This window comes from Ictalurus punctatus, chromosome 1 (assembly GCF_001660625.3).
Source record: "Ictalurus punctatus breed USDA103 chromosome 1, Coco_2.0, whole genome shotgun sequence".
Lineage (NCBI taxonomy): Eukaryota > Metazoa > Chordata > Actinopteri > Siluriformes > Ictaluridae > Ictalurus > Ictalurus punctatus.
This window is the reverse complement of record NC_030416.2, coordinates 24,738,573-24,764,067: the sequence shown is the minus strand read 5'-3', so window position 1 is coordinate 24,764,067 and position 25,495 is coordinate 24,738,573. Positions and strand designations below refer to the sequence as shown.

Here is a 25,495-nt window from a genome sequence, read left to right as displayed (position 1 = left end):
GGATAGGATTTCGGGCACCAAAACAGTGTCACACCTGCTATTTTTGTTACAGGGGACCACATTACTGCCCAGGGTCAGGTGTCTCTTTGCTTGTGCTTGGAACTCATGCACTCTTCACCATTAATCTCCAGACATACTGACGATATACTAAAGTTGTCGCCTGGATGCTAAATACAGGTCCCATTTGGAGTAATAGGTGACAACCTGGGTCTATCAGCCATCACACTCAGACTATAATGCCAACAAAACAGGATTTTGTGGAATTAAATATTTCATCCATCCAGTGAGAGCTGTCTTCTTCAGGCTCCATATACATAAATGTGATATAATATACAACCACCAATCAGGAGAAGAAAGTTGAGATGTTGTATTGGATTTGTGTTGACTTAAAAAGGGTCATTTCATTTTAAATAATTACAAGGACATAGAGGTTATAAAGGTTATACTTTAATGATATGTTTCACATCAGGTAAGTAGACAGAGTGAGTTTATAATACATGTCTTATTCATACAAGTCAATCATTTTGATGAGAGTCAATTAAAGTATAACAAATGATTTCTTTGAAATAATCAGCACTAGAGCTTTTAAATATGGTCAGAAATTGGAGGCACCTAAACGCATAGGGAGAAATATCATGGCAGTTACACAGAAATCCTTCTGTTGGATTCTTAACACAGCCTTTGGTATGGATCAAGAACATGGCTGCATGGAGAGAAAAATATACATAGATACACTATATATCCAAAGGTTTGTGGACACCTGACCATCACTCCCATATGTGTTTGTTGAAGGTCCCATTCCAGATTAAGTCCCCCTTTGCTCTTATAATAATCTCCACTCTTCTATGAAACCTTTCCACAAGATTTTGGAGTGTGGCTGGGGATTTACCCATTTAGTCACAACAGCATTATGTCAGGCACTGATGTAGGGTGAGGAGGCCTTCCAAATTCTTCAAAAGGTGTTCAGTGGGGTTGAGTTTAGGGCTCTGTGTAAACCGCTCAAGCTCTTTCACACCAACCATGCCAAACCATGTCTTCATGGACCTCACTTTGTGCACAGGGGTATTGTCATGCTGGGACATGATTGGGCCGCTTAATTCCAGTGAAGGGAAATTGTAATGCTACAGTATACAAAGACATTCTATACAATTGTGTTTTTCCAACTTTGTTGCAACAGTTTGGGGAAGAACCACATATGGGTGTGATGGTCAGGTGTACACATACTTCTGACCATATAGTATAGGCTTCATATGTTGATAATACAGAACATGATCAATACAATGCAACAGTAAGTGAAGCAGTATTTTGAAAACCTTGTTGGATTAACAGTCATTATTGATATATACAAAGGTAATCAGGAAGAGATGAGGAAGCATTCAGCTTTGAAGACATTGTTCTCAGTATGTGCGTGACTCTCATTAGTCACATTTTGTTTACATGATGATTGTCTCTGTGTGAAATGCAGAGTAGGTGAACGTTTTCTGTGAGCTGGAGACGGTGGGCTGTATTGTTGGTGAGGGAGATGGGGAGGATATAGATGAGAGGGAAGAAGAGCGATTAGCCCAGCGTGAGGGTAGACGTCTTTTAGCAGGACAAGCTGGTCGAGAGAAACTCTTCTTGACGGTTACTGTTGATTCTTTGTTCTGTTGTAGAGACAAACATTTTAAAAGGTCGCTTTGTTTTCACAAAGTATATAAAGTTTAAAATGGTAAGCAATCTCAAGTCTTTTGTTTTTATCAACCTCCAGTAGACGGATGTTCAAGCATTCCTGACTTTCACAGAAAATGAGCCGATTACGAAGATATAACCATGTTTGTTGTGAATGCTTTCCATTTGGTGCCAAGATAAGACAAACAAATTTAATCCTAGTCCTATTGTCTGATGTGCTCTTTATAATGGTTGATTTTCCAATAGTTTGTAAAGTAATCTTTAACAGACATCTGTGCAGGGAGCTCTGCTGGCCATATGTAGATAGTTTAGTAATTGCACCACAAGTCTTTCCTTCTGTCTAAAGGCAGTTTCCAACTGGGCCAAAGATGAAAGGTTTGGATTTAAAACTTGGCAGTAGAGCCGAATGTTGTGCTACTAGTCTTTAAATTTTAGAGGCTTAAAAATGCCTCATCTTTGTAACAAAGTGATGTGTACTCATTTTCTGCACAGATCAGAAATGAATTGTGGTGTGCTTAGCATTGTGCAATCTGGAAATATTTTCTAATGGAACTTAGCATCAGGAATTTTAATTGTACTCTTTTAAAGGTTTTGGGGAGACAGAGTATTCTTTTTTTCTGGTACCTTCTAAATTTTTCCAGATGTATAAAACAACCCTTTTAGCAGAATTAAAAATAAACAATAATACCAAAAGACCAGAAGATACATTCTCTTTACTTTGTTTCCAGAAAAATACAAAGTCTTGGTGACCAAATAACAAGTTTGACTAAGCAGCAATGGATTTCCACAGCAACTGTGCCAGATACAGACGAGTGACAATTTAAAGGAAAAACCTTAGGCCATTTTATGCTTTCGGTCATTTTGCTGGTGTGGTGTGAAGCCACTTGTTTCCACTGAGAGAAGAGTCACTGCCAACCAATATAAAGTTATTCTGACTGATCACCTTTATCCTACTGGATGACAATCAGGATAGAATCAGGGCATTTCTATCCAAGATGACAATGTCCCTGTCCGCAAGGCATAAGGGCTCACTGCATATGCTATAACCTAAACCAGGGGTGTCCAATCTAATCCAGAATGGGCCGGTGTGGGTGCAGGTTTTCATTCCAACCAAGCAGAAGCCACACCTGAGTCCTATTGAAAGCCAAGATTAACTGATTAAACAGGTGAAATCAGGTGTGGCTCCTGCTTGGTTGGAATGAAAACCTGCACCCACACCAGCCCTTTATAGATAAGATTGGACACCCCTGGCCTAAAGACTCACCAGATCTCAACCCAATTATACACCTATGGGAGATTTTGGACTAATGTGTTAGATAACAATCTCCATCACCATCATCAAAACACCAACTGGGAAAATCTCTTTGGGATGAATAGTGTTCATTCCTCCAGTACATTTCCAAAGGCTTGTTGAATCTACACCAAGGTACATTAAATGTGTTCTGATGGATACTGATGGCCTAAGAAATCTCTGTTGTATTTTCCTATAATATGTCACTCGTGTACCCCTTTCATCAAGTTATCTACTTGCAAATGGATGTTCATTTTTATAAGCAATGATTCCAGTGTGTCTTTTAACAGTGTCTGACAGTGTTTATTATATTTAAGTTTGTGTACTGACCTTCACTGTTACATGTGCTTCTTTGTGAGCTACAGCTTGGTAGTGAGGTGTGTTTGTGACTCTTTCACTGGATCTAGACTGATGCTGGATTTCCAGCAAATTCAAGAGCTCTGTAAGGTCCTCCTCCCTCCCTGGATTAGATTGCAATTGCTTGTCTTGCTGGGAATGTCCTAGATTTTCATAACTCTTCAAAATCCTTTCTATTGCCCCATAGTTGGACCGAGACTCCAGTGGTCGAGGGTAGGCAGCCAGAGTCGAAGGTTTCCAAGGATTTTCATATAAAACTCTGGACCTTGTGTTAGGCATGTCCTGTTTTGTACGTTCAGGCTTTTTAGGTTTCGTTTCAGCAGGATGCCGATCTGAAGTGACAGTCTTTACTTTACTGAACTTCTCAGTCTGATGTTTTAGCTGTGAGGGACTCAAATTTAAATCTGATTTAATTGTTCTCAAGCTTTTATCAAACTGAGTGATGGAAGGCTCCCTGTCTTCTGTATGCAACAACAGGCGTGTACATTCTGAGTCCTCATGTTTCACTGCTAGATACTGAGATAGACCAGAAGTTACAGTCTTCACTGTTATATCCTGTTGTAGAGTTGAAGGGCCAGAAGTGGAATCCTTTGTTTGGTTCTTTAACTGTGGTGATACCTGAGGAGCAGTCTGTTCATACTTGCTTATGGGATACTGTGTTGTAAGATCTGGTGCCACGTTTGTCAGATTGTCCTCAGTGGTATTATCAGATGTATAGTGCACATCTGTGGAGCTACTGTCCCCATCAAACTGAAAACCCATGCCTGCCTGAAAGAGGATGCGGTTGAACTCAGCTGTTTTCCTTTCTAGCATCTCATTTCTCCGTGGGACGGAGGTGTTATTGGAAGGTGAGGTTAGGTCTGGAGGCATTAGGATGTCAGCAGCCACACCCTTGTGTGTCGAGTCCATGAGATGAAGCTCTTCCTTCAAGTTTTGTTTACTGTCTGCATCTATCTGGCTCTGACTGCACTTAGCCTCTGCAGCTATTATATTAACTTCTGAGAGACATTTTTGGATAGGCACATATGTGGATGACTTGCTGCTGCCAAACCTGCTTCCGTCACAGGACCACCGGCTCTGGCAGCAGCTTATATTGCACTTTGAATCACGAGGCACTGGGCCAGGCACAATCCCAGAGTCTGTCAGAATCTTTCCCTCGTTCTCTTGCAGCATTGCCTCAAATCTTCGCACAATAGAGGGGCTGTTGCACTTTCTGTGAAGACAAGGACTTCTACATGTTTTGCGCGTCAGTGGCTCTGGGGCACTGGATGGTATATCTGTAGCCGAAGGACTGTTAATGTACCAAGATGTGCTCCTGAATGGAATAGGAGGGACATCTCTTCTCTTCACAGGTAGTTCAGTGTCACTTTCTGTCTTGGTTGAATTCTTTTTAACATCGTCCCAGATAATCTCTTTCTGCTTGTCCAGGGCAAGAAGATCTTTGCACCACAAATTCATGTTAAAATCGGTGTCACCTGGTTCCGACATATCTTTCTCACCCATCTTAACATCTCCTGGAAAGAACATTGACTCAGTCTGGCTTCTGTGATTAATAAACAAAGAAAACACAGACCATTAACCCATTAAGCATGTGTCTCGAATATTTATAAAGTGTGTATAATTACTGGTGATAATGATTGGGATGATTAGCAAATACCTCTTGACATCAGATTTGCTTCTGATCTCATCCTGGTAGCTGCACAGCTCTTCACTAACCTTAGCTATTTCTTTAAGAGCCTATAAAATAAAATATATTTAACTGGGTGAGAAGGCACAACAACAAATCAGCAAATTTCTTATATAATTTCTGCCAAATAATCTAATTATTCCTCATTTTTTAAATTCAAGAAAACTCACAGCATTAAGAGCCATTGTGTTCTTTTTATCACTCGCACAGTTGATGTTCATATTCTGAAACCCTCGGTAGGGGTTGAGCAGATCCTTTTGCCCACTGGAGATGGGCTTGCTCACAAGGCACCCATGAAGAATATCTTCAAGCTCTGCAGTGTTAATGGCCTCAAGTTCATTATGCTCATACTTCCCAGAGCTGCTTTGCTTTGATTGCTCATTCTGAATACTATAGTGCTGGCCATTGGGTTCACTGCTGTTACGACTGGAGTCAGTGCTGCTATGCCTGTGCTGGGTGAGAGGCTCAGAGTAACTGCTGCTGTGGGCCTCTGAGGAGTCAGTCAGAGTGCTGGATACAGTGCTGCCAGAATGTGTACTGAGCCTTATGGCAGTCGTTTGTACACCGCTGTTTGGTCCAAAAGCACCTTTCTGTCGATGAGACTTCACTTCATTGTACAACTGAAATGACATGCAATAAATTCAATGAAGGTTTAGCAATACCTCAGGATTGCCACTTCCATAAACAATATTGAATTACTGTTTTACTATTCATTTGTTCCTTAGTTGGCTTTACTTTTGCATTTGGGAGGCCAAAAGGCTCACATGTTTTTATTCAAAGCAGATTGTTCTGCTGGTTTAGCTCCCAACCCAGTTCTTTTGTTTCATTAAAATGAATGATCTCTTCTTCAAAGTGTATTAAATTTAAATGAATTATTCTGGATCCTCCTGTTGTTTCCCCTCATTATTATTACCAACCACTAAAAGCTCCTGACTGCAGCAGAGTTGTTTACTAAGTATGATAAGTATGAGAAAAAGGATAAAAATAAGTTGCTAATTGCACAACAGCAGACCGGTAATATCTAAAGTTTCTCATGTTTTATGTATCTAAAGGTTGTTTGCTAACATAAAATTCAGCCTACAATGGCATGTTCTCTCTAACACTTTTGCACTGTGGTATTTAATGGAACATGTGATTAAGTTTATAGAGCTCAAAATCATTTGACAAAAGCATTGATGCACAAAATTCTTTAAAATATGTAACCATTTTCACTTTAAGCATCCTGTTTTAAGATCTGTAATAAGGTCTGTAATTAGCAATCTAGGAATGTGTTCAAAATCAATAGGAGCACAGCACAGTTTGTTCTATTTTGAAGACCTTTGGGCTGTGGCAGCTTGATTCCTGGGCTTGGTTTCCATCTGCAGACTCACCTCCTCAATCTTGTGTTGCATGTCCCTGAGCTGACTCTCCCACTCCTTCCTCTCCAAATCAAAGCGCTCCAAAAGCTCGGATTTCTCCCTCACCCAGTCCCTCTCGCTGTGCTCCAGCCGGCAACGCAGGTCCATTGCTGCAGTATGGGTGTCTGCCAGCAGCCTCCGCTCTTCCTCTCTTTCCCTCCTTATTGTGTCTCCAGTCTTACTATTCACTGTTCCTTTGGCCTCCAACTGGAGAGAGAGAAAGAGGGTCAACACATTTGATGAGTGCCACAGGAAAAAGATGGCGTGCAGGGGATATTTACAAGCACAGTTTGGAGGGAAAGTGGAAGTAGAGGGGTTAGAAGGACAGGAAGTTAATGGGTGAGTGGCTGGCATTCCCATTGGATATGATAGTGTAAAATCTGTCCTCACTCTCATCCCATAGTATATCTATCCTTAACCTTTTCAATACACAAGGGTGTAGGTGCTGAAACATTCCATATGCCATGACAAGGCCACCAGGCGATGATGGCATCCATGACACTTTAGTACTGACACAATATGTACTTCCACCTCATAACCTGTTAAAAGTGATGTGTACAATTGAGACACATGTACTTGCAAAGATTAGGTTTAAAATTTGTGGCATTTTTACCACTGAATGCAGCATTTAAAGAAAAGTACTGTTATTGATATCTTACTTTTCATTTCCCAGAATCTGTTAGGTATCTTAACACATGATCTAGACTGGATCTTAGGCAGTTTAATTTACTTTAGAAGAAAGATCTGGATTATGACTTTACTACCTTAGTGTGGTTTTCTTTTAGCGTAATCATTTATCATAAATGGACACAATCCATATGTTTTTTTTTGTTTGTTTTTTTTTACTTTCAAGACCAGGGGAAAGTAAGTAATCAACATATCAAAATACCAAACAGTCTTTTCCTTTTCAGTACAACACTGCTGTTAATACCAGGAAACATTCCACATGCTATGAAGAAGGACAGGCTTAAATTTACACCCAATTCTCTGTCCTTGAGCTAGCAACGGAAATAAATGGTGGCACAGCACCAGGGTGACATGGAAGAATTGTGTTCTGTCCTTGAAATGTACTTTAGATCCCTCATAAACATTTCTATGATTTATTAGAAAGCACCAATTAAGTCAAAAAGACTTGTATAAGGAACTGTATTAGGGCAACAGTTTCACCTTTCCTGTCATAAGTATAATATGTACACCATTCAGTGAAAAATGCTCATTGTAGTCATACGTGGTTCTTGAGAAAAAGGGCCATAACGTGCGATCAATTTAAATTAAACAGCCATAAGCTAACTTTTAAGAGAGAGATAATACTTTTCAGAGATTAGAATATACTTTTGGGTCAATCATTCTGTACACACAAATTTTTTTTCTACAGCTTCTCATTATAAATTTGGTGGGGGTTTGAAGCCACATAACGCATCCATCAATGGATGTTACAACTACACCCAGCTTAGCTAAACTCTTACAAATAAATATTTATTGAATTCTACAATAATATTGACACAGCATAATGCCTGAAACAATATACTGTAAAAACCAATAACATTCCAACACCTAAAATGTTCTTTTCACAAATTGGCAATTTTGACTTCGGAGTCAAATCAATAGAGCATATCACATTTAAGGTATAAGATATTGAACTAAAACTAACTGAATTCTTTCAAATATTCGCAATGTCACGGTGATATAGGGCTGTACCTCTGTAGTACTATATATCTAAGCATGTGACTGTAGCCATGGCAGTTGTTTAGAGGGCATGGTACTTTGATGTGGTTTACATATCTGTTTGACCTGTTCTTAAAACGGAAACCCTTCTGTCTTTCCCCAACACTTCTTTCACCTAGAACTCCTGAAAGTTACACAATACTTGTGGTCTTGAAAAGCTGGTGATTGTCAGTTAGTTTGTTTTTGTTTTTTTTTTAAACATATTGGTGTAAGGAATTTCCTAAACATCATTAAACAAATGGCTTTTAATAAACTGTCATTTGACTTTACAGCCTTTTAATAGTTCATTCTTCTTGACAAAAATAACTGCAGTTCATCAGATAAATTATTTTTTTAAACACATTTTTCATATGGACCTCTTTATGTCTTGCAGTTGCCCGGTAAACACGAGTTCAGCGATCCACCATGTGCCCAAAAACACAAACAATGCCTAAAATAGGACAGCGTTTCATAACAATAAAACTAGATTCAAACATGGCCTGTATAAACAACAAACCACTGGATCAGTTTAAAATATGGACATAGATGTTAGCTGCGTACATTCCATTAGGTGGTTTTGTTCTAAGTATTTACAAACCAAGGGCATGTGAAACAGTGCACTGGTCATTTTCTACCATGTAATCAGCCTCAAAGGAAACAGTCGGCTGCTTTAAAGTTCAGTTGAAAATATGATTATTGCTGTGGCTGTGTGACTGAAGCTCTGTCTTTGGGTAAGAGTGTCACAGAGGCAGTCCTCTATAAATAGGCAGCTAGACCAATGCTTTAGCATCTCACATTCCTAAGGGTTGGGCTGCAGGGACACAGAGAGTTCACCACCTCCATTTTAAAAATATGCAAGGAAATATACTGGCAAAAACATAACCATGAATGCCTGGTAAACCTGGGGCTCCTCAGTGGCCGCAGTCTATGCTGTGGTAGGATGTGGGAAATGGTGAAAACAGTGTTTATACTTTCATTTCATTTGACTCCTCCCTGAAATCTATCCTCAATGCCAGCTAATATTTTAGTTTGGTATGTGCAACCAAATTGCTGTTTTTCACATTTTTTAGGGAAGGCATGGGCAGCAGTGGTATTGTGAGTGAAATGTTAAACACTGGTAAATAAGATACAGCTTAATTTCCTTTACTTAGCGTTATTTAAAAGCCCCAGGAACCTTACACTGTGAACGGATTTAATTAGGTTAATGTCCATCTGGTGGGGAAACTGCATGGACAAATTATGAATAAATTGTGACATTTGAAGGACTGCATGCACTTTGACATTCTTCTATTTTTTATGTAAACGTCCGCATCAACTAATAAATATAGCATTCTTGTGATACCTTTTGGGTCTATACATAGGAAAACCAACTTACCTAAATTTTTTTTTAGAGTTTTGGACAGAGCTATGGAATTTCAGACCATACTTGAACAGTTCTTAGTTGTGAGGTCTCAGCTAATTAAGGTGGTTTTTGAAAAATGTTTAATCATGTTTCCTTTTTCCCTTCATTCGCACTTTGCTGGATGATGCATTTATGACTCAAGTTTGGTATCACACCAACATTTAGTATATATTATTCCCACAAATGATAAAACTAAGCTTTTAGATAAGCTTTTAAAGAATATTGGCTGCAAGTTTGGGAAACTGTTTCAAATCAAGATCCAAGCTCCATATGACAACCCAGACTAATATGTATTTAATACAGTATGCCAGGACATCCTAGCTGAGGTGCATCCACCCCTCCAGAATTCCACAGCACTACTCCTCTCCATCTCCTCTGCCCTGAAGAGTACAGTGCACTACTGTATTAGGAGAGCATAGCAATGACTCACTCTAGGGATAATGCATAAACCACCAGAGGGGATTATAACTGCTCTGACTCCAGATGATAAATACACTAGACAGTCTGGACTGTGTCTTTATAAGGGTGTCAGAAACAAAAGGGAGAGTTCAGTGCAAAAGGGACCAGTCACTAAGGGATGATATTTTACATAAAATATAATAGACAAAGAGACAGTGTAATCATTTTAAAAAGCACCACTGCCTTCATCACTCATTTTGTAAAAACCCATTCTAAATAACAAATGGCTTTTCCAAATGTGGGCACACACATCTCCATTTCTTGCATTCAAAAAGTAATTTTGTTTGCTTCTTATGAGTGCATTTGGCCCAGTAGACAATAAGCTAAGCACTCACCTAAGCAATTTAGATGTTTTTTTGAGTCCTTGATGAATTGTCAATGAAAAAAAAAAAAGAAAGAAAGAAAATTGTTCCTCAAGTGTCTGCCATATAATGACCCCAGGCTGTGCGATCCCCTAAGACTTCCCAGTGTGCACTCTACCAGGATATTAAATGTAATTGTGCATAAATCCCAGGATAAAAAATAAATCATGCTGGGATATATTGAAATCTACTGTTGACATACTGGTGGTTCTTGGCTGAGTTTAGTCCAGGCCAAATGCCTGTGTGAGGCTTTTAATGTGGAGGCTACCACAGCCACCTGTAATCAGACATTCTGACTTCTCTGCCATGAAGGAAACTCATTACAGGCCTCCATTAAACCACAAACTCCTCGAGCTGCACATACCTGTGCAATTCTGCATTTCAGCTCTGCCTTTTCTAGCTCCCATGTGCACTGGTCCTTGGTGTACTGCAGCTGGAGTTCGCCGCGTTTACTCTCTTCCCTTTTCACTTCAGACTGCACCTCCTCCAACAACGTCTTCAGGTCCAACAATATCCGTCTGTTCTCCCCGCCCTGCAAAAAAAAAAGCAAAAAAAGTGACAACAACGTTAAATATGTTAAATTTGCGACGCGATCAATGATTCAGCGTACGGTGCATTACTTGCACGTCTGCCACTTCTCTCAAAAGCATTTCCTTCTCTTTCATCCAGGCGTCTTTTTCCTGACAGTGACGCTTCCTGAGCTCCTCGAACCTCTTTCTCAGTCGTAAATGATCTGCGGATGGCGACGCTTCACGTCCGAGGCCAGAGTGCTCGGCAAAATTCCCTACAGAGGTCACTCCTCGGAGTGGACTCCGACTGCGTTTCCTGTCCCCTTCTCTCTCCAGCATGGGGCAAGGCACAAATTCCCAACCATGCGCTTTACACATGTAGCCACCGCCTCCTCCACTGTAAAACCCTGAGCCGTTTCCGAGCGCATTCCACATGTCTTTCGATCACTTCCAGCTTGCACACGAGACTACGGGAGTGTTTGGAAGGGGATGCAGTCCTCATTGGATTCTGAGAGACGAGCCGAACCCGGCCATGTTTCTCTGTGCGCGCGCCGGGCGCATTTGCTCGTTCCATGTCAGTGTAGGAGCGACAGGGTCAGCCTGTCATATTGCACTGACACACCCACATACAGCTTTTTACTACTCCAGTGCCCAGCCAGCGCGCATTTCCCACTGCCTTTACTTAGCCCGCATTCTGGTGTTGGTTTTCAACCGGCTCCTTCTAACATACCGATTAGAAGAAGCACAACATACGCTGATGTAAGAGTGGTGTTTATATGTACTCCTTGTAGCTATCCAGCTCACCTCCCTGACCGGACCGAATAAAATGTATTAGATCTAACGTTAAATACCAATAAAGCATGAAATATTAGAATATCAGAATTCCATGCATGCCTTTTTTTTCCTTGCTTGCAGACTTTTTCACAACAAACACACTCTATTCACGGCTCCGTATCTTAGTGGCGCAGCAGCTTTAAGTCTAGTCCTCATAATCATATCGAAAACAAAGCGTAAAGATATCTTACCTTGACGCATTCTGCACTCGTTTAAAAGTTTGAATTCGCTTTTGAATGATTATAACAGCTGCATCTGTGGAAAGCCTATTTTCCGCTGTGAATAGTTGGCGAGTTTGTGCGCATCTCTTTCCCACATAGCTGGTAATAACGGCCCATGTGACGCCAGTTTCCAGAGGGAGTCTCGAAGCACACACTCCTCCTTCATACAACACATGGCCATTCTCACTTACTATAAAGTCCACCCCCCCCCACCCAAAAAAAACAAAAAAACGTTTATATAATATATGCAGTCACTTCCAGAATTATTTTCACCCTTCATGAAAATGAGCAACAGTGGAAAAGGTTGATATTATAGCCTTTATATATGGCACCATTTTGTATAAAGTATCTTTTCCCCAAAAAATATTTTATTCTTAAATAATGCTTTTTTTCTGGAAAAAAAAAAAAAACTGCAAAGAACCCACACAATTCATACTTGGTGAAACTTCACTTTATGGGCAGCTGTGGCTCAGATGGTAGAGCAGGTTGTCCACTAATCATAGGGTTGGCGGTTCGATTGTTGACCCACATGACTCCACATGCTGAAGACATTGAACCCCAAGTTGCTCCCGATGACAATAATATATACAGTATCTCACAAAAGTGAGTACACCCCTCACATTTTTGTAAATATTTGATTATATCTTTTCATGTGACAACACTGAAGAAATGACACTTTGCTACAATGTAAAGTAGAGAGTGTACAGCTTGTGCAACAGTGTAAATTTACTGTCCCCTCAAAATAACTCAACACACAGCCATTAATGTCTAAACCACTGGGAACAAAAGTGAGTACACCCCTAAGTGAAAATGTCCAAATTGGGCCCAAAGTGTCAATATTTTGTGTGGCCACCATTATTTTCCAGCACTGCCTTAACCCTCTTGGGCATGGAGTTCACCAGAGCTTCACAGGTTGCCACTGGAGTCCTCTTCCACTCTTCCATGATGACATCACAGAGCTGGTGGATGTTAGAGACCTTGTGCTCCTCCACCATCCGTTTGAGAATGCCCCACAGATGCTCAATAGGGTTTAGGTCTGGAGACATGCTTGGCCAGTCCATCACCTTCACCCTCAGCTTCTTTAGCAAGGCAGTGGTCATCTTGGAGGTGGGTTTAGGGTCGTTATCATGCTGGAATACTGCATACTGATCATGCTCTGCTTCAGTATGTCACAGTACATGTTGGGATTCATGGTTCCCTCAATGAATAGCCGTATGAGTGCTGCCAGCATTGCTGCAGAGGGTGGGGGGTCAGCCTGTCAGTGCTCAGACCATACACCGCACACTGCATCAAATTGGTCTGCATGGCTGTCGTCCCAGAAGGAAGCCTCTTCTAAAGATGATGCACAAGAAAGCTGGCATACAGTTTGCTGAAGACAAGTAGACTAAGGACATGGATTATGAGACCAAGATAATCTTATTTGGTTCAGATGGTGTCAAGCGTGTGTGGCTGCAACCAGGTGAGGAGTACAAAGACAAGTGTGTCTTGCCTACAGTCAAGCATGGTGGTGGGAGTGTCATGGTCTGGGGCTGCATGAGTGCTGCCGGCACTGGGGAGCTACAGTTCATTGAGGGAACCATGAATGCCAACATGTACTGTGACATACTGAAGCAGAGCATGATCCCCTCCCTTTGGAGACTGGGCGGCAGGCCAGTATTCCAGTGTGATAACAACCCCAAACACACCTCCAAATGACCACTGCCTTGCTAAAGAAGCTGAGGGTGAAGGTGATGGTCTAAACCCTATTGAGCATCTGTGGGGCATTCTAAAATGGAAGGTGGAGGAGCACAAGGTCTCTAACATCCACCAACTCCGTGATGTCATCATGGAGGAGTGGAAGAGGACTCCAATGGCAACCTGTGAAGCTCTGGTGAACTCCATGCCCAAGAGGGTTAAGGCAGTGCTGGAAAATAATGGTGGCCACACAAAATATTGACACTTTGGGCCCAATTTGGACATTTTCACTTAGGGGTGTACTCACTTTTGTTGCCAGTGGTTTAGTCATTCATTTGTGTTTTTTGAGTTATTTTGAGGGGACAGCAAATTTACACTGTTATACAAGCTGTACACTCACTACTTTACATTGTAGCAAAGTGTCATTTCTTCAGTGTTGTCACATGAAAAGATATAATCAAATATTTACAAAAATGTTAGGGGTGCACTCACTTTTGTGAGATACTGTAAGTGCAGAACACTTAACTTAATTAATCCTCTTCTTCCCGTGTGAGACGTACGGCCGCTACTATCTCTCTCCATCCGGGTCTGTCCTGAGCTGTGACTAACTTTCCCTGAGAGCCCCATTTCTTCCAGCTCGGTCACCACTGTCTGTCAACATGTTGTTCTTGGCCTGCCTCGCTTGTGCTTGCCAGGTGGTGTCCAATGCAAAGCCACTTCCAAATGGTCTGCTAAAAGCTCCTCTTGCTTTATTTATTCGGGACTTGATGTCTTTCTGGGCTCCGTTATCAATGCTAATGACACTGCCAAGATACCTGAAACCATTTATATCCTCGCTTGGCTCTCCCTCAATGGTAATTGGGTCAGAGACAGGAGCCTGTCATGGCCTGTGTTTTCTGCTTGTTTATGTAAGCCGGTTTGTTTAGCATATCTGCTCAGTCTATCTAACTTTTCCTGAATGTGGATGTGTGTGGCTAATATAACTTTCAGATCATCAGCATAGTCAAGGCCTTCCAAATGAGAGAAGAGAGTCCATTGAATGCCACAGGTGGGGTTGGATGTTGTTAGAAGCATTACCCAGTCAATGGTGATCAGGAATAGAAGAGGTGAGAGAGTACAACCCTGCTGTACATGCAGAACACTTTAAAGTTCCTTTATATTCTTAGTTTTGCACATGTGGACTGTCCTTTTTATTTCAGCTCACAAGTTCTCAATAGGATGTGATTTTGATGTATGTTTAGAGTCTTTATTTTGATTAAATATCCTTCTACAGAATAGTGTTCATTTCCTGCCAGACCTTGAGTTAAAATGGTCTTGAACCTAACAGCTCCTGATGCCATCAATCTCCATTAAAATTTCCTGGACCACCAACCACAAAACAGACACTCAGCATCAATAATCTACCACCATATTTTACTGTGGGTTTGGATGCCTTTCCCTTTTCTTTGCCAAACCTGCAGATGGTGTACAAGGCCAAACTGTCAGATTTTCATCTTATCTGACCAGAACTCACATTTGTAATTGTAGTTTTGACTGCTGCAGTTTGTGGGTTTCTCTCAGGAACCATGTTAGTGCTTTTTTTGTGCAACCATTCCAAGTAGTTTGTTGTTGTGAAGGTGGTTGATTTTGATTTTGCAGCTAGACAACCTCAAGCATCAACTAAATTGTGCAATTTTCTTTGTCTCTCCACCATCCTCCTTACTGTGGTCATGGATCTTTTTTTAGTTTTTAAGTTTCATCTGTTATAAACTTTGAAAAGTTTTTCTTATGGCCCATAATGTACTACTGTGCAGGTAGTTATGCATTTTTATCTGATGTGTGTAGGTCAAAAAGCATTTGTGTTGGCAGGTCTGTTTATCACATGGCAATGGATGACATGAAATTTCACATGTAGGGCCTACAACGTTGCATTATTCCCCCAGTGAAATAGTTCATGGGCAACAGTAGTTCCTGGAGACTTAAACAAATGTGAAGCATAATATACAGCATTTCACAAATGTCATTTTTTCAAGGATAAATTATTTTATACATATTCTTTAGTACTGAAAATGCAGTGTTTTTGTTGGTTTCTGTTTTTTCAGGAAATACAATTATTATTTTTTTAAATCTCCAATTGTTTGCGTAGAAAGTTCTAACTTTTGTTTGTAACCTTCATTTTATATAATCATTTCTGCCCATGCTTTTACAGGATGCCAATATTTCTGGAGTTGACAACAATATATTACCTGCCAGAACTGGTGATGATATATTGTTTAAAAAAAAATAAAATAGAATTAAGTTATATATAAAATTATATTTCATTCTAACTGGACTGTGGTGTTAAAAGTTTCTGAACAAAAATTAAAACTTTTAATTCACCTGGGTGTTAGTAGTCAACACTGTAATTCTGTGCATCTTAATGCCCACAAACATGATTTGCAGTCAGTATGTGATTTATTTCATAGGTAGTAGGCCTATAAAATTGATCTTCAGATCATATGGATTGCTCCCAGAACTCAAAACATGAGCTGGGCAACCAGTGACACCAGCAAGCAACAATTAATAAATTTTTCATATAAATATAATAACAACTGTTTGATATTTCTAAATGAATTCCCTATATAAATGTCTTCAACATGTAAATAACAGTAAAAATATAAATATTATTATTACTCACTGTCTTTATATTAATTCATAAAACATATTTTCACTTACCACATGAATAGAGTGAAGTAAAGATGCAAAGGTGGTGTCACTGTAGGTTGAAACTGTGTTGTATTTGGCTGAGTAACTGTAGTCCATGCATAAAATGGTGGAAAACCTCCTGTACCTTGTATAAACTTAATGACATGGCCAAAATCAATTGAAAACGGCAACAAAACAAGCAAAAATGAAAATAAAAATACAAATAAAATACAATATGGCTGCAAAGAAAAAGAAGAGGGGTTTATAGAACAAAGAAAAGAGTGAAAAGAAAGACCAATTTGAATATAGTGGCATATGACAGAGATGAGAATAAAACAAGAATGAGGATAAGCAAAATGATAGGCTGAAACATCTGGATGAGTGGGTATGGAAAAGGAAAACAAATGAAAAGCAAAGAGGTAAATGAAATAAGGCACAGAGTAAATGTGAGAAATTCACACACAAATACACATATTTATCAGTCTAATGTACTTCTGTGCATCAGCTCATAAGATATGAGAGAACGGCATGTGTGATTTCTGCATAATAATAATAATAATAATAATAATAATAATAATATATTTTGGTATCTACTCATATTTGATGCATGAAGGTTGAAAGTGTGAGAAAACTAAATTAAAATATAGAGTAATAGTAACTGTGAGACATGAGCTATTCTGAAACAAAGTGTTTGTGTAGACTTACAGAGAGAGGCTCTTCGGTTTCATGATCTTCTGGTTTGGGAACATCTAAACGGTCAATAAAACTCTGGAGATCCTTCCTGAAGGATTTCATCTGCGCATTAATGCGGTACAGAAGCTCATGCTCACGTATTCGGCTTCCATCATCATCCTCATCCATACGGCCGAACAGCTCACCATTCGTCACATAGACTCGTGCTTCGGCAATTATGGTGCTTGTATCAGCGATCAGTCTGTCAATGGTCCGGCTCAGACGTTCAGCCTCCATTCGAATATCAATCATCTGCTGCCGGTCCTTGAGACTTCGGGATAAAAAACGGCTCTCGGGAGAGTATAGAGAGCGAGTGGGAGTAAGGCATCGGATATTGCGTACTTCTTCAGAGTCGCTCTCACCACCGATGGGGCCCTCGCGCTTGCGATGTGGTGGGAGTCGTGAAGAGTCATCATCACTTTCTCTGCGGCCTCCATCACTTTCGGCGTCGCTGTCTCGAGGGCTGGGCCGGATGCCTAGGTGTGAGGCCAGGTCGTAGCGCTGCATGTTGGACAGCAGTATGCGATTTTCGTACTGCAGCTGCATTACTTTCCCACTCAGCTCATTGATCTGTAGCCTAGCAGCTTTTAGCTCTTCCTGCAGAGCCTCAGCCTTGGACCCATCCCCCCCTGCACTACCATGACGGGAACCCTCATGTGAGCCAGCCTTATACTTCAGCTTGTTAAGCTCTGCTGTTACCCTTTTGTTCTGTTCTTCCATGTCGGCCAGGTTGCGGCGCAGCAGCTCAGCCTCATCCTCCACCAGCTGCAGTTGCTGCCGCATCTCAGAAAACACCTTGCTTTGTTCCCGTGTTGAGGGGTCTGCTGTGCCTCCTGCCAGTTCCTCTCCTCGCAGGTCATCAAGCTCTGCCTTCAGACCACGGTTCTCCACCTCCAACTCCACAATCTTGCGACCCAAGATGTTGGCCTCCTCCTCTACCAGGCGGAGACGCAGCTTCAGCTCAGACTCACGCGTGGTAGGGGGACCACCAGCCTCACCCTTAGGGAGGGGACTGTCGACATCACCATAGAAAGAACGGTACTTTTGTAGTTCCTGCTCCAGCCGGTCCTTCTCTTTGTCAATCTTTGCCATCTTCTTCCTCATCAGTACAGCTTCTTCTTTAATGAGGGCCAGCTGGCATTTTAGGTCATCATTTTCCTCCTATAAAGATTTTGAAACGAACAAATTCCGTTCATTTGACTATATTTCCGGAATAATGTAAATTATTAACTGGTTGGTGAGTTAAATACAACCAGAGGCAGAATGATCTGAGCAACTTCATAAAGCCACATTGCACACTGCTTGGAGCTCACCTTCTAATGGATAAGGTTATATTTAACATCTGGTTATTACCATCAACAGCTACATTTACATTTTCTTTGTATTATCCCAGTAATATACACTATATAGCCAAACATTTGTGGACACCTGAAAATCACACCCATATTTGGCCATTCCCCAAACTGTTGCCACAAAGTTGGAAGCTCATGATTGTATAGGGTGTCTTGGTATGCAGTACTATGACAATTTCCTTTCAATAGAACTAACATTTTCTAACATGACAATGCCCCTGTACACAAAATGAGGTTGACATGGTTTGTGACCTGCACAAAGCCCTGACCTCAACTCCACTGAACACGTTTGAAATGAATTAGAATGCCGATTGGGCACCAGACCTCCTCACCCAACATCAGTGCCTGATGCCACCAATTCTCTTGTGGATGAATGAGCACAAATCCTAGTAGCCATGCTCAAAATGTAGTGGAAAGCCTTCTGAGAAGAGTGAAGGTTATTATAACAGCAAAGGGATGAAATCTGGAATGGGATGTTCAAAAAGCTCATATGGGTGTGATAGTCACATGTCCACAGACTTTTGGCCATATAGTGTATATTCAGTATTAACTTCTCAATGAAGTGTTAAATAGCAACTGAAGTTGCCATATAATCGTAGAGCTCTAGACCATGGTGAGGAGCAAATGATGCTTAAACCAAAATGCCACATGCATTCTAAAAACACTGGGTTAAAAACAGCCCAAATTGGGTTATTTTTAGCCCAATGGCTGGGTAAATATAGGACAGAACACACTTTGGGCTAAAATAACCAATCAAGTTGGGTTAATTTTAACCGAGCAATTGGGTTGTTTTTCAACCCAAAGGATGGTTTAATTTTTATAAAAACGCTTGGTTAATTTTATTTCATAAATGGGTTAATATTTTCAGGGTTATTTTTACCCTTTCAAAATGCCAAATATACCACATTATAAACAAATATGTCAACATGGTATCTCCTTCATTTATACACAAGAAGGTGTTCAGAAATGTATTGCTAGAGCTGTTAAAGTGGTGTTTATATATAGACTTTGAAGTAAATTACTCAAATAAGTCATATAATTAAGATGAAAACGTCAGATTTTGATCAAAGGAGACATTTAAAACATCCAAAAAAAACTGAGTAACCAACTTACGATCCAGTGGGCATTACAAACAAGTAAGCCAAAGCTAAGGAAGATAGCGGTGCATTTAATGTCATGTAAATTGGACTGTTATCACACATTTTTGCTTTTTCTAGTGTACAGTAATAGTTTTATGGATAAATATATTGATATGAACCTTGTTTCTCCAAATAAATATAATCTAGTCTGTCCATGTGAAAACAGCTACCTCCACCTGAGGCAAATTCCAATAGTCCGCGCTGAGTTGATTTGACCCAAGGAGCTGGGCTGAGGCGTCAGGATGGGGGAGGGGTGCATTGATTCAACTGTCAGTGAAAATGAACCAGACACTAACCCAGCGATTGGGTTACACAAAACTACCCAAAAACTACCCAAGACTGAGAAAATAACCCAATTAAATGACCCAAATGGCTCAACCCAGCGTTTGGATAGAAAAAAATAACCCAGCATTTTTAGAGTGTGAATAATATTTATCATATAATTAATGTTCTTTGTAAATTTTCAAATTATAGCATCACTCAAAAGCAGGAATCTGCATCCTTATAAACACCAATGTAATCACACAAAGTAATAGTATGTTTTTTGTTGTTTTTACCTCTGTTGGGGTCTGTGGAGTCCTCTTTTCTGATTTCTGTGCATCCTTACCTCTTCGTTTCAGAGATGCCTGATGAAAATATTGACTTAAAGTATTTTATAGATGAATCAAAATAACATGGCGGTAAACAGACAGTTCCTGTAACTCTTAAGAACTTTGAATGCTGTGCCTTAGCATTAAGTTATTATCATTATTATTTTGAGTTTAGTTTGCTGTCCTCACCGATTTCTCCAGCTCGTTCTGTAAAGCTTGCTTAGTCACCTCCACTTCAATCAACTGCTGCCTCAGTCTTTCATTCTCCTCCTCTGTTTTTGCTCTTTTCTCTTCCACATTTTCCAGTTCATTATGCAATCTCACAGACACATCTTTTGCCACCTGGATATAAAAAAGAGGGGTTTGGGGTTAAGTGTCTTAATGGATGAGGTTATTTGGATGACACATTTAACTGTCCTGTCAGATATTTAGATATGTAGTTCATGGTTGTTGTTTTTTGTTGTTGTTGTTGTTGTTGTTGTTGTTGTTGTTATGACTGTCCCACTTTACAGCTAAAATTCATATAGCTATAGCTAATCCATCAGTCGAAATAATACATTATATAAGTCCTAAGTAACACATTAACACTTAATTCAAAATATGTGACATTAGATTTAGTTCAAGACCTAAAAAAAAAAAAAAAAAAAGATGGCATGTGATAATTCCAAGCATAATTTCTGAAATATAGAGTTCATTATGGATACAAAGGAATGCCATACCCCAAATTTTGAAATATCAAACAAAGATCATCCCTCTTGTAAAACTGACGTCCCCCTTTTAATTTATTTTTATATATCTATTAATTTATGTCACTTAAGGTGCTCGTTGCCAATACTTTACTTCCAATAGTGAGATTTACTCACCAGGTCAATTGACTTTTAATTGTAATACTCAAACACCGGAAAAGGTGCAATCTGTTATCTGTTTATTATAAGACATGACCAAGAGATCTATCATCATACATCTTTATATTTCTTACACTCTCAGAAATAAACATACTCAACGGTACCATTCTATGTCCATTTAGTACCTTTAGCATGTATATTTTATCTGTGAATGTAATTGACTTTTACTTTAAAGATACCTATAATTAATTTGTAGGCTAGACTAAAGCTTTAATGGTACATCCCTGGTCAAATCATGTACATTAAAGGTGAAAGACAGATTCTAAAGGTACAAAGATAGCCTATAGCCTTGATTATTATCAACAACCCACAAGGAAAAAATCTAATTTGTTGTATACATTTTTTTCATAACCATTCCAGCGCATGCATAATTCTCTCGTTCCATTACCACTGTACCTTTAAATCTTGTTCCAGACTCCGCACTAACTCCCCGTCGATCTCCCCAGTCTCTGCGTACCGCAGTCGCTTCCGTTCCGCCTTCCGCACGCGGTACTGGAGGATCCTGCAGTTCTTATTGGCTCTAACGAGCTCGCGCCGCATATCCTGCAGCTGGCACGCGTCTTCCTCGTAAAACGTGTCTCTCATCTCCTCCATCTCCGCCCGCATTTCTTCGATTTCATGCTAGCACAACAATCACATCAATCAATCACAACCTTCGCATCAAAAGCAATGCTGCGTTTCGAAATGATTATTTGTGTGACATCATTGTTTGTTATGTGCGATAATCCAAACCCACCTTAAGATTATCGTTTTCATCATTCAGTCTCTCGATTTCCTCTCGTAAATCTCGCTCGACATGAGACTCGATAGGCCTGAGGGGCGCCTCGGGTGAGAGCTCCATGCCGTTTCCGGGCGAACTGGCCGCCTTTGCGTGCATGGCCCCTTCTTTCTTCAAGCTCTTATTCATGTGGAACTGTATTAACTCAGACTGTAAGCACCCTTCCCTCCAGAAGCCAGGCCCGCATCCCACGGTGTTGTTAGCCGTTTGTTTAGCGCAGCTCGCGGCCCCGTCTTTTGTTCTCTGATTCTTCGCTTTGCTCTGGGAGGATTTCGAAGAGCTCGGCTGATCGGACACCACACGATCGCCCTTTAAAGGAGGATCGTCCGCGTCTTCCGTAGAGCTATGGCGCTCCTCTATCTTCTTGGCCTTCTCCGAGCGCCTGGTGGTGGGACTTTCAGCACCACTTGGGTGGACAGCGCCCGAGCCTTTCGCCGTCTGTTTGTCTTTCCCCGCGCTGGCGGCCACTGGAGAACTGCTTCGACTGTTTTTACCACCTTGTTTTGCTGAAGCAGGTTTAGCTGAGGCGCTTTTCGAGGGCGTTTTCGATGTCGCGTCTTTAAATCTGGCCGGTGAGGGCGCCCGTTGCTGCTGCTTCACGATACTATTGTCTGCCTGGCGCGGATCGGCAGCGCCGCCAGTGGCGGAATTCATGGCGTCGTGTGCTAGTGATCAGACGTCGCCCATCGCCCATTACCCTCAGCTGCCCAAAGAGTGAAGAACGAATAGAAAATCATCTTTAGCTTTCATCCGCCGCGACTGAAAAGCTGCTATGTGCACTGACCGCCAATATCACCTTGTCTCGCCTACTAGCCTATATGAAGCCAACTAACTAGGCATAAGCCCTCTCAATGAGACTTTCATTGAACATTTTGCAAATTACAATCATTTTTAATGGGACATCGGAGAGAGAAAAAAAATGCTGAGAATAGCACGCATGCCAGACCTTGTCGTTTAATTTGACAGCTGGTTATTACAGAATGACGGGCCAGGTTTTTACGCATGGCATATCCCTAAATACATGAAATAATTTAGTGTCTTATTCGGTTATAAACTTAATAATAAGCTTTATTCGGTTTCGTAAACAATGGTCTATTCAGCAGTCATGTGTAGCCTCTCGATCGGCTTCGAATCGTCCCTCCCATCTAGTAACCAAGACTCAGATTAAATAATGGTTTTAAAAATAGCCTGACCTAACACACACTGGTTATGTCTATTTTTCTTTCGAAATACTAAGAGCGCAGCGACGCAGGCTTCAGTGATGATAATATAGGCGATATTAATACTCTTTCTAAAGTAAAACAACCTATTGTCAAGTAGTTTTGGTAAACAAGCAAGTGGTGTTTGCATTCAAATGGTTTTATGCTAACCTTTAAGCCAATTAGGCCAGTGTAAAGTGAGCCAAATTATTTATAACCTTTACAAGGTGACTGTCTAAAACAAGAATAATAGATATGGTCAACTTTAACTGTTGCAAATTTTGTAAATAGAGCTGCATCCTCCATCCTTACTCATAGCTTCAGAAGATATCCCTTACCGTTTCAGCATCCTGTTTTGTCCATTACTGATGAACGGTGTGGAGGAAAGATGCACACCATCCGGCGATGCAGGACCACCAGCGAGCATCCACCGGAAAGAGATGTGTGCGGTGACGTCACCGCCGGGTGGGTCTTAACCGGGAGCCGACTTGCATTTTCCCGTCTCCATTCACTGTCTTTATTCACTGGTGTAAACACTGTGTGGGATACATTAGAGCTTCATAATGTAATATCTGAGATGTAAAGTGTAAAAAGAATAATGAAAAGGGAACTGAATGGGAGTGGCAGTTGGGTAGTGGATCTATAACAAGGTATGAGTAACAAATGAGTAAAATGGTGGAGAAAAGAACTCTTTAATAATCATTCCAACAGACAGACTCCTGCCTAGCAACAGTGATGTCAGTACTTCAAATTGGTTTGTTTTCCTTTGTATAACTTACACATTCCTGAGTTAGATATACAGGCTATAAAAAGATAAATAGGATACATAGGCTATACACTATATGGACAACCACACCCATATGTGCTTTTTGAACATCCCATTCCAGATTTAGTCCCTGTACTGTTCTAATAACTGCTACTCCTCTGCAAAGGCTTTCCACTAAATTTTGGAGCATGTCTTCATGGAACTGCTTTTGTACACAGGGACACTGTCATCCTGGAACAGGTTTGGGCTATGCTGCTTAATTCCAGGCAAGGGAAATTATAATAAAGCATTCAAAGATTTCTTACAGTTGTGGGCTTCCAACTTGTGTGGCAACACTCATATATGGGTGTGGTGGTCAGATATCCACAAATGTTTGGCCACATAATGTATCTTTGCGCAATTTGTGCACTGCCAGTTGGTTATGTGCATCTCTCTGATGGGACAGAGCCACCCCATGTTGCCCTCTATTATACTTACATCCACTGAAATAAAGAAAATGTATTCTTTTATGAAGAATCAAAGATAAACACTCCACTTCTATAATGTTTTGGGAAAACAGACACAGCAGAGAACTTTTATTTTATTCTGTTCCCTATAAAGAACCGACAGCAGGGAACTGTGCACCTACAGTTCAGATTTTGGCTTGTTCCCAGTTTGACCATGATGCCCTGCTACAACTTACATCAAATAATAGTACAGGAGTAAAGCTTTTTTTGTCCTTTACACAAGCAAAACCCAACTGAAGGCCTGGTTATGACAATCAAAATAAGCATACTTGCAGAAAAGCCATTCTTATCTAATACTCATCCCATATCTTGTACCATTAACTCTAACATACTTGTTGGCTGGATGCATTTGATCAAGGCTGAAATAATAGTGCTTAGGCTGTGTTTGACAGCAGTAGAACATACCACTAACATGCTTTTTCTAGCCTATTGGCTGGATCTATCTCATAAAAAAGTAGCGCTTAGGCAGCAGTGCAGCATGGAGGCCCACAAAATAATAGCTTATCTGAGCAGAAGGGGGAGGAGAGGAACTGTGTACTGTTGCCATAGGAACTTTTGTCTGTATAACTGTGCTGACCAGGCGGAGGAAGAAAGGCTGGGCTCTGGTTGGTCCTTAGGGACCCTCATCATCTGTGATTGATGGGGAGAAAAAGGGGTGGGTGGGAGCAGCTGGTGTGTTGGTGTGCAGTTACCTTCTGGCAGTTCATAAAGAAGCGAGAATGAATAAGGAAGTAACGAAGTAACTTGGGAAGCAAGAGGAGCTGTTTTTATGCACCGTGGGGTGAACGTTTTATTACACATTGCATACAATAATGTAAGGAATCAAGGAGACTGCGGGGAAATTGTTATATGGAGACTGGGATTATATATCAGTTGTGCCACTTCTGATGGTCACAAGTATAATAGGATTCCACATTGCTGCATAACTCCTGACAATAATTGAGCCATGGAAAACAATGAAAACGTCTAAACTTTTTATAGGCAATGAGCAAGTACTATACATTTTGAGCTTGGAAAAAAAAAACAATGGTTGCATAAATGCAATGGTTATGAAAATGAACTGACATTGTTTCAAATATGATCTCGTGCTGGCAAATTTTACTTTGCAGAAGTTGTCCTTGCACTGTTAGACATATATAAAATGTTTGAGATCTACTCAAAGGAGAGAGAAGTAATCAGTGACAAAGGATTAAAAAATGAAAATTCCTTGTCAGTCACCATATCTGCAATCATATTTGTTCACACTTTTGAATCTATATAATAGTTATAGTTACTTAAAAGGAAGAAAAAGACATAGAC

General features: G+C 40.5%; 2 protein-coding genes across 4 annotated transcripts; both read right to left on the bottom strand.

Moving 5' to 3' along the window:
- Positions 1–429: 429 nt before the first annotated feature.
- soga3a (SOGA family member 3a) lies at positions 430–16,434 on the bottom strand. 3 transcript variants are annotated; one of them, XM_017477384.3, is made up of 8 exons: positions 11,862–12,051; positions 10,948–11,557; positions 10,692–10,859; positions 6,374–6,607; positions 5,174–5,623; positions 4,974–5,053; positions 3,290–4,859; positions 430–1,643 (listed from the first exon to the last, which is right to left on the bottom strand). In XM_017477384.3, exons 2-8 carry the CDS (start codon positions 11,269–11,271, stop codon positions 1,434–1,436), a joined length of 3,036 nt encoding a protein of 1,011 aa, XP_017332873.1. In that variant the 5' UTR covers positions 11,272–11,557; positions 11,862–12,051; the 3' UTR covers positions 430–1,433. The 3 variants fall into 3 exon arrangements, with proteins under 3 accessions (XP_017332873.1, XP_017332882.1, XP_047013622.1); XM_017477393.3 differs by lacking the exons at positions 10,948–11,557; positions 11,862–12,051 and adding an exon at positions 16,260–16,434; XM_047157666.2 differs by lacking the exon at positions 10,948–11,557.
- Positions 16,435–16,464: 30 nt separating this feature from the next.
- Positions 16,465–24,274, bottom strand: LOC108270574 (protein SOGA3). Its single transcript, XM_017477404.3, has 7 exons — positions 23,263–24,274; positions 21,684–22,428; positions 21,344–21,568; positions 20,232–20,384; positions 20,010–20,078; positions 16,935–18,122; positions 16,465–16,602 (listed from the first exon to the last, which is right to left on the bottom strand). The coding sequence occupies exons 2-7, from the start codon at positions 22,377–22,379 to the stop codon at positions 16,492–16,494; spliced, it is 2,442 nt and encodes an 813-aa protein (XP_017332893.1). The 5' UTR covers positions 22,380–22,428; positions 23,263–24,274; the 3' UTR covers positions 16,465–16,491.
- Between the last annotated feature and the right edge of the window lie 1,221 nt (positions 24,275–25,495).

Coding starts and splice junctions, on each gene's coding strand:
- soga3a (XM_017477384.3), bottom strand. CDS start 11,271: ATGTGGAATGCGCTCGGAAACGGCTCAGGGTTTTACAGTGGAGGAGGC. Junction 10,860..10,947: donor GAGAAGTGGCAGACGTGCAA/GTAATGCACCGT, acceptor TTTTTTTTGCAG/GGCGGGGAGAACAGACGGAT. Junction 1,644..3,289: donor AAGCACATGTAACAGTGAAG/GTCAGTACACAA, acceptor TCTCTACAACAG/AACAAAGAATCAACAGTAAC.
- LOC108270574 (XM_017477404.3), bottom strand. CDS start 22,379: ATGAATTCCGCCACTGGCGGCGCTGCCGATCCGCGCCAGGCAGACAAT. Junction 20,385..21,343: donor GTCTGGAACAAGATTTAAAG/GTACAGTGGTAA, acceptor TTTTATATCCAG/GTGGCAAAAGATGTGTCTGT. Junction 18,123..20,009: donor CTCCACAGACCCCAACAGAG/GTAAAAACAACA, acceptor AAATCTTTATAG/GAGGAAAATGATGACCTAAA.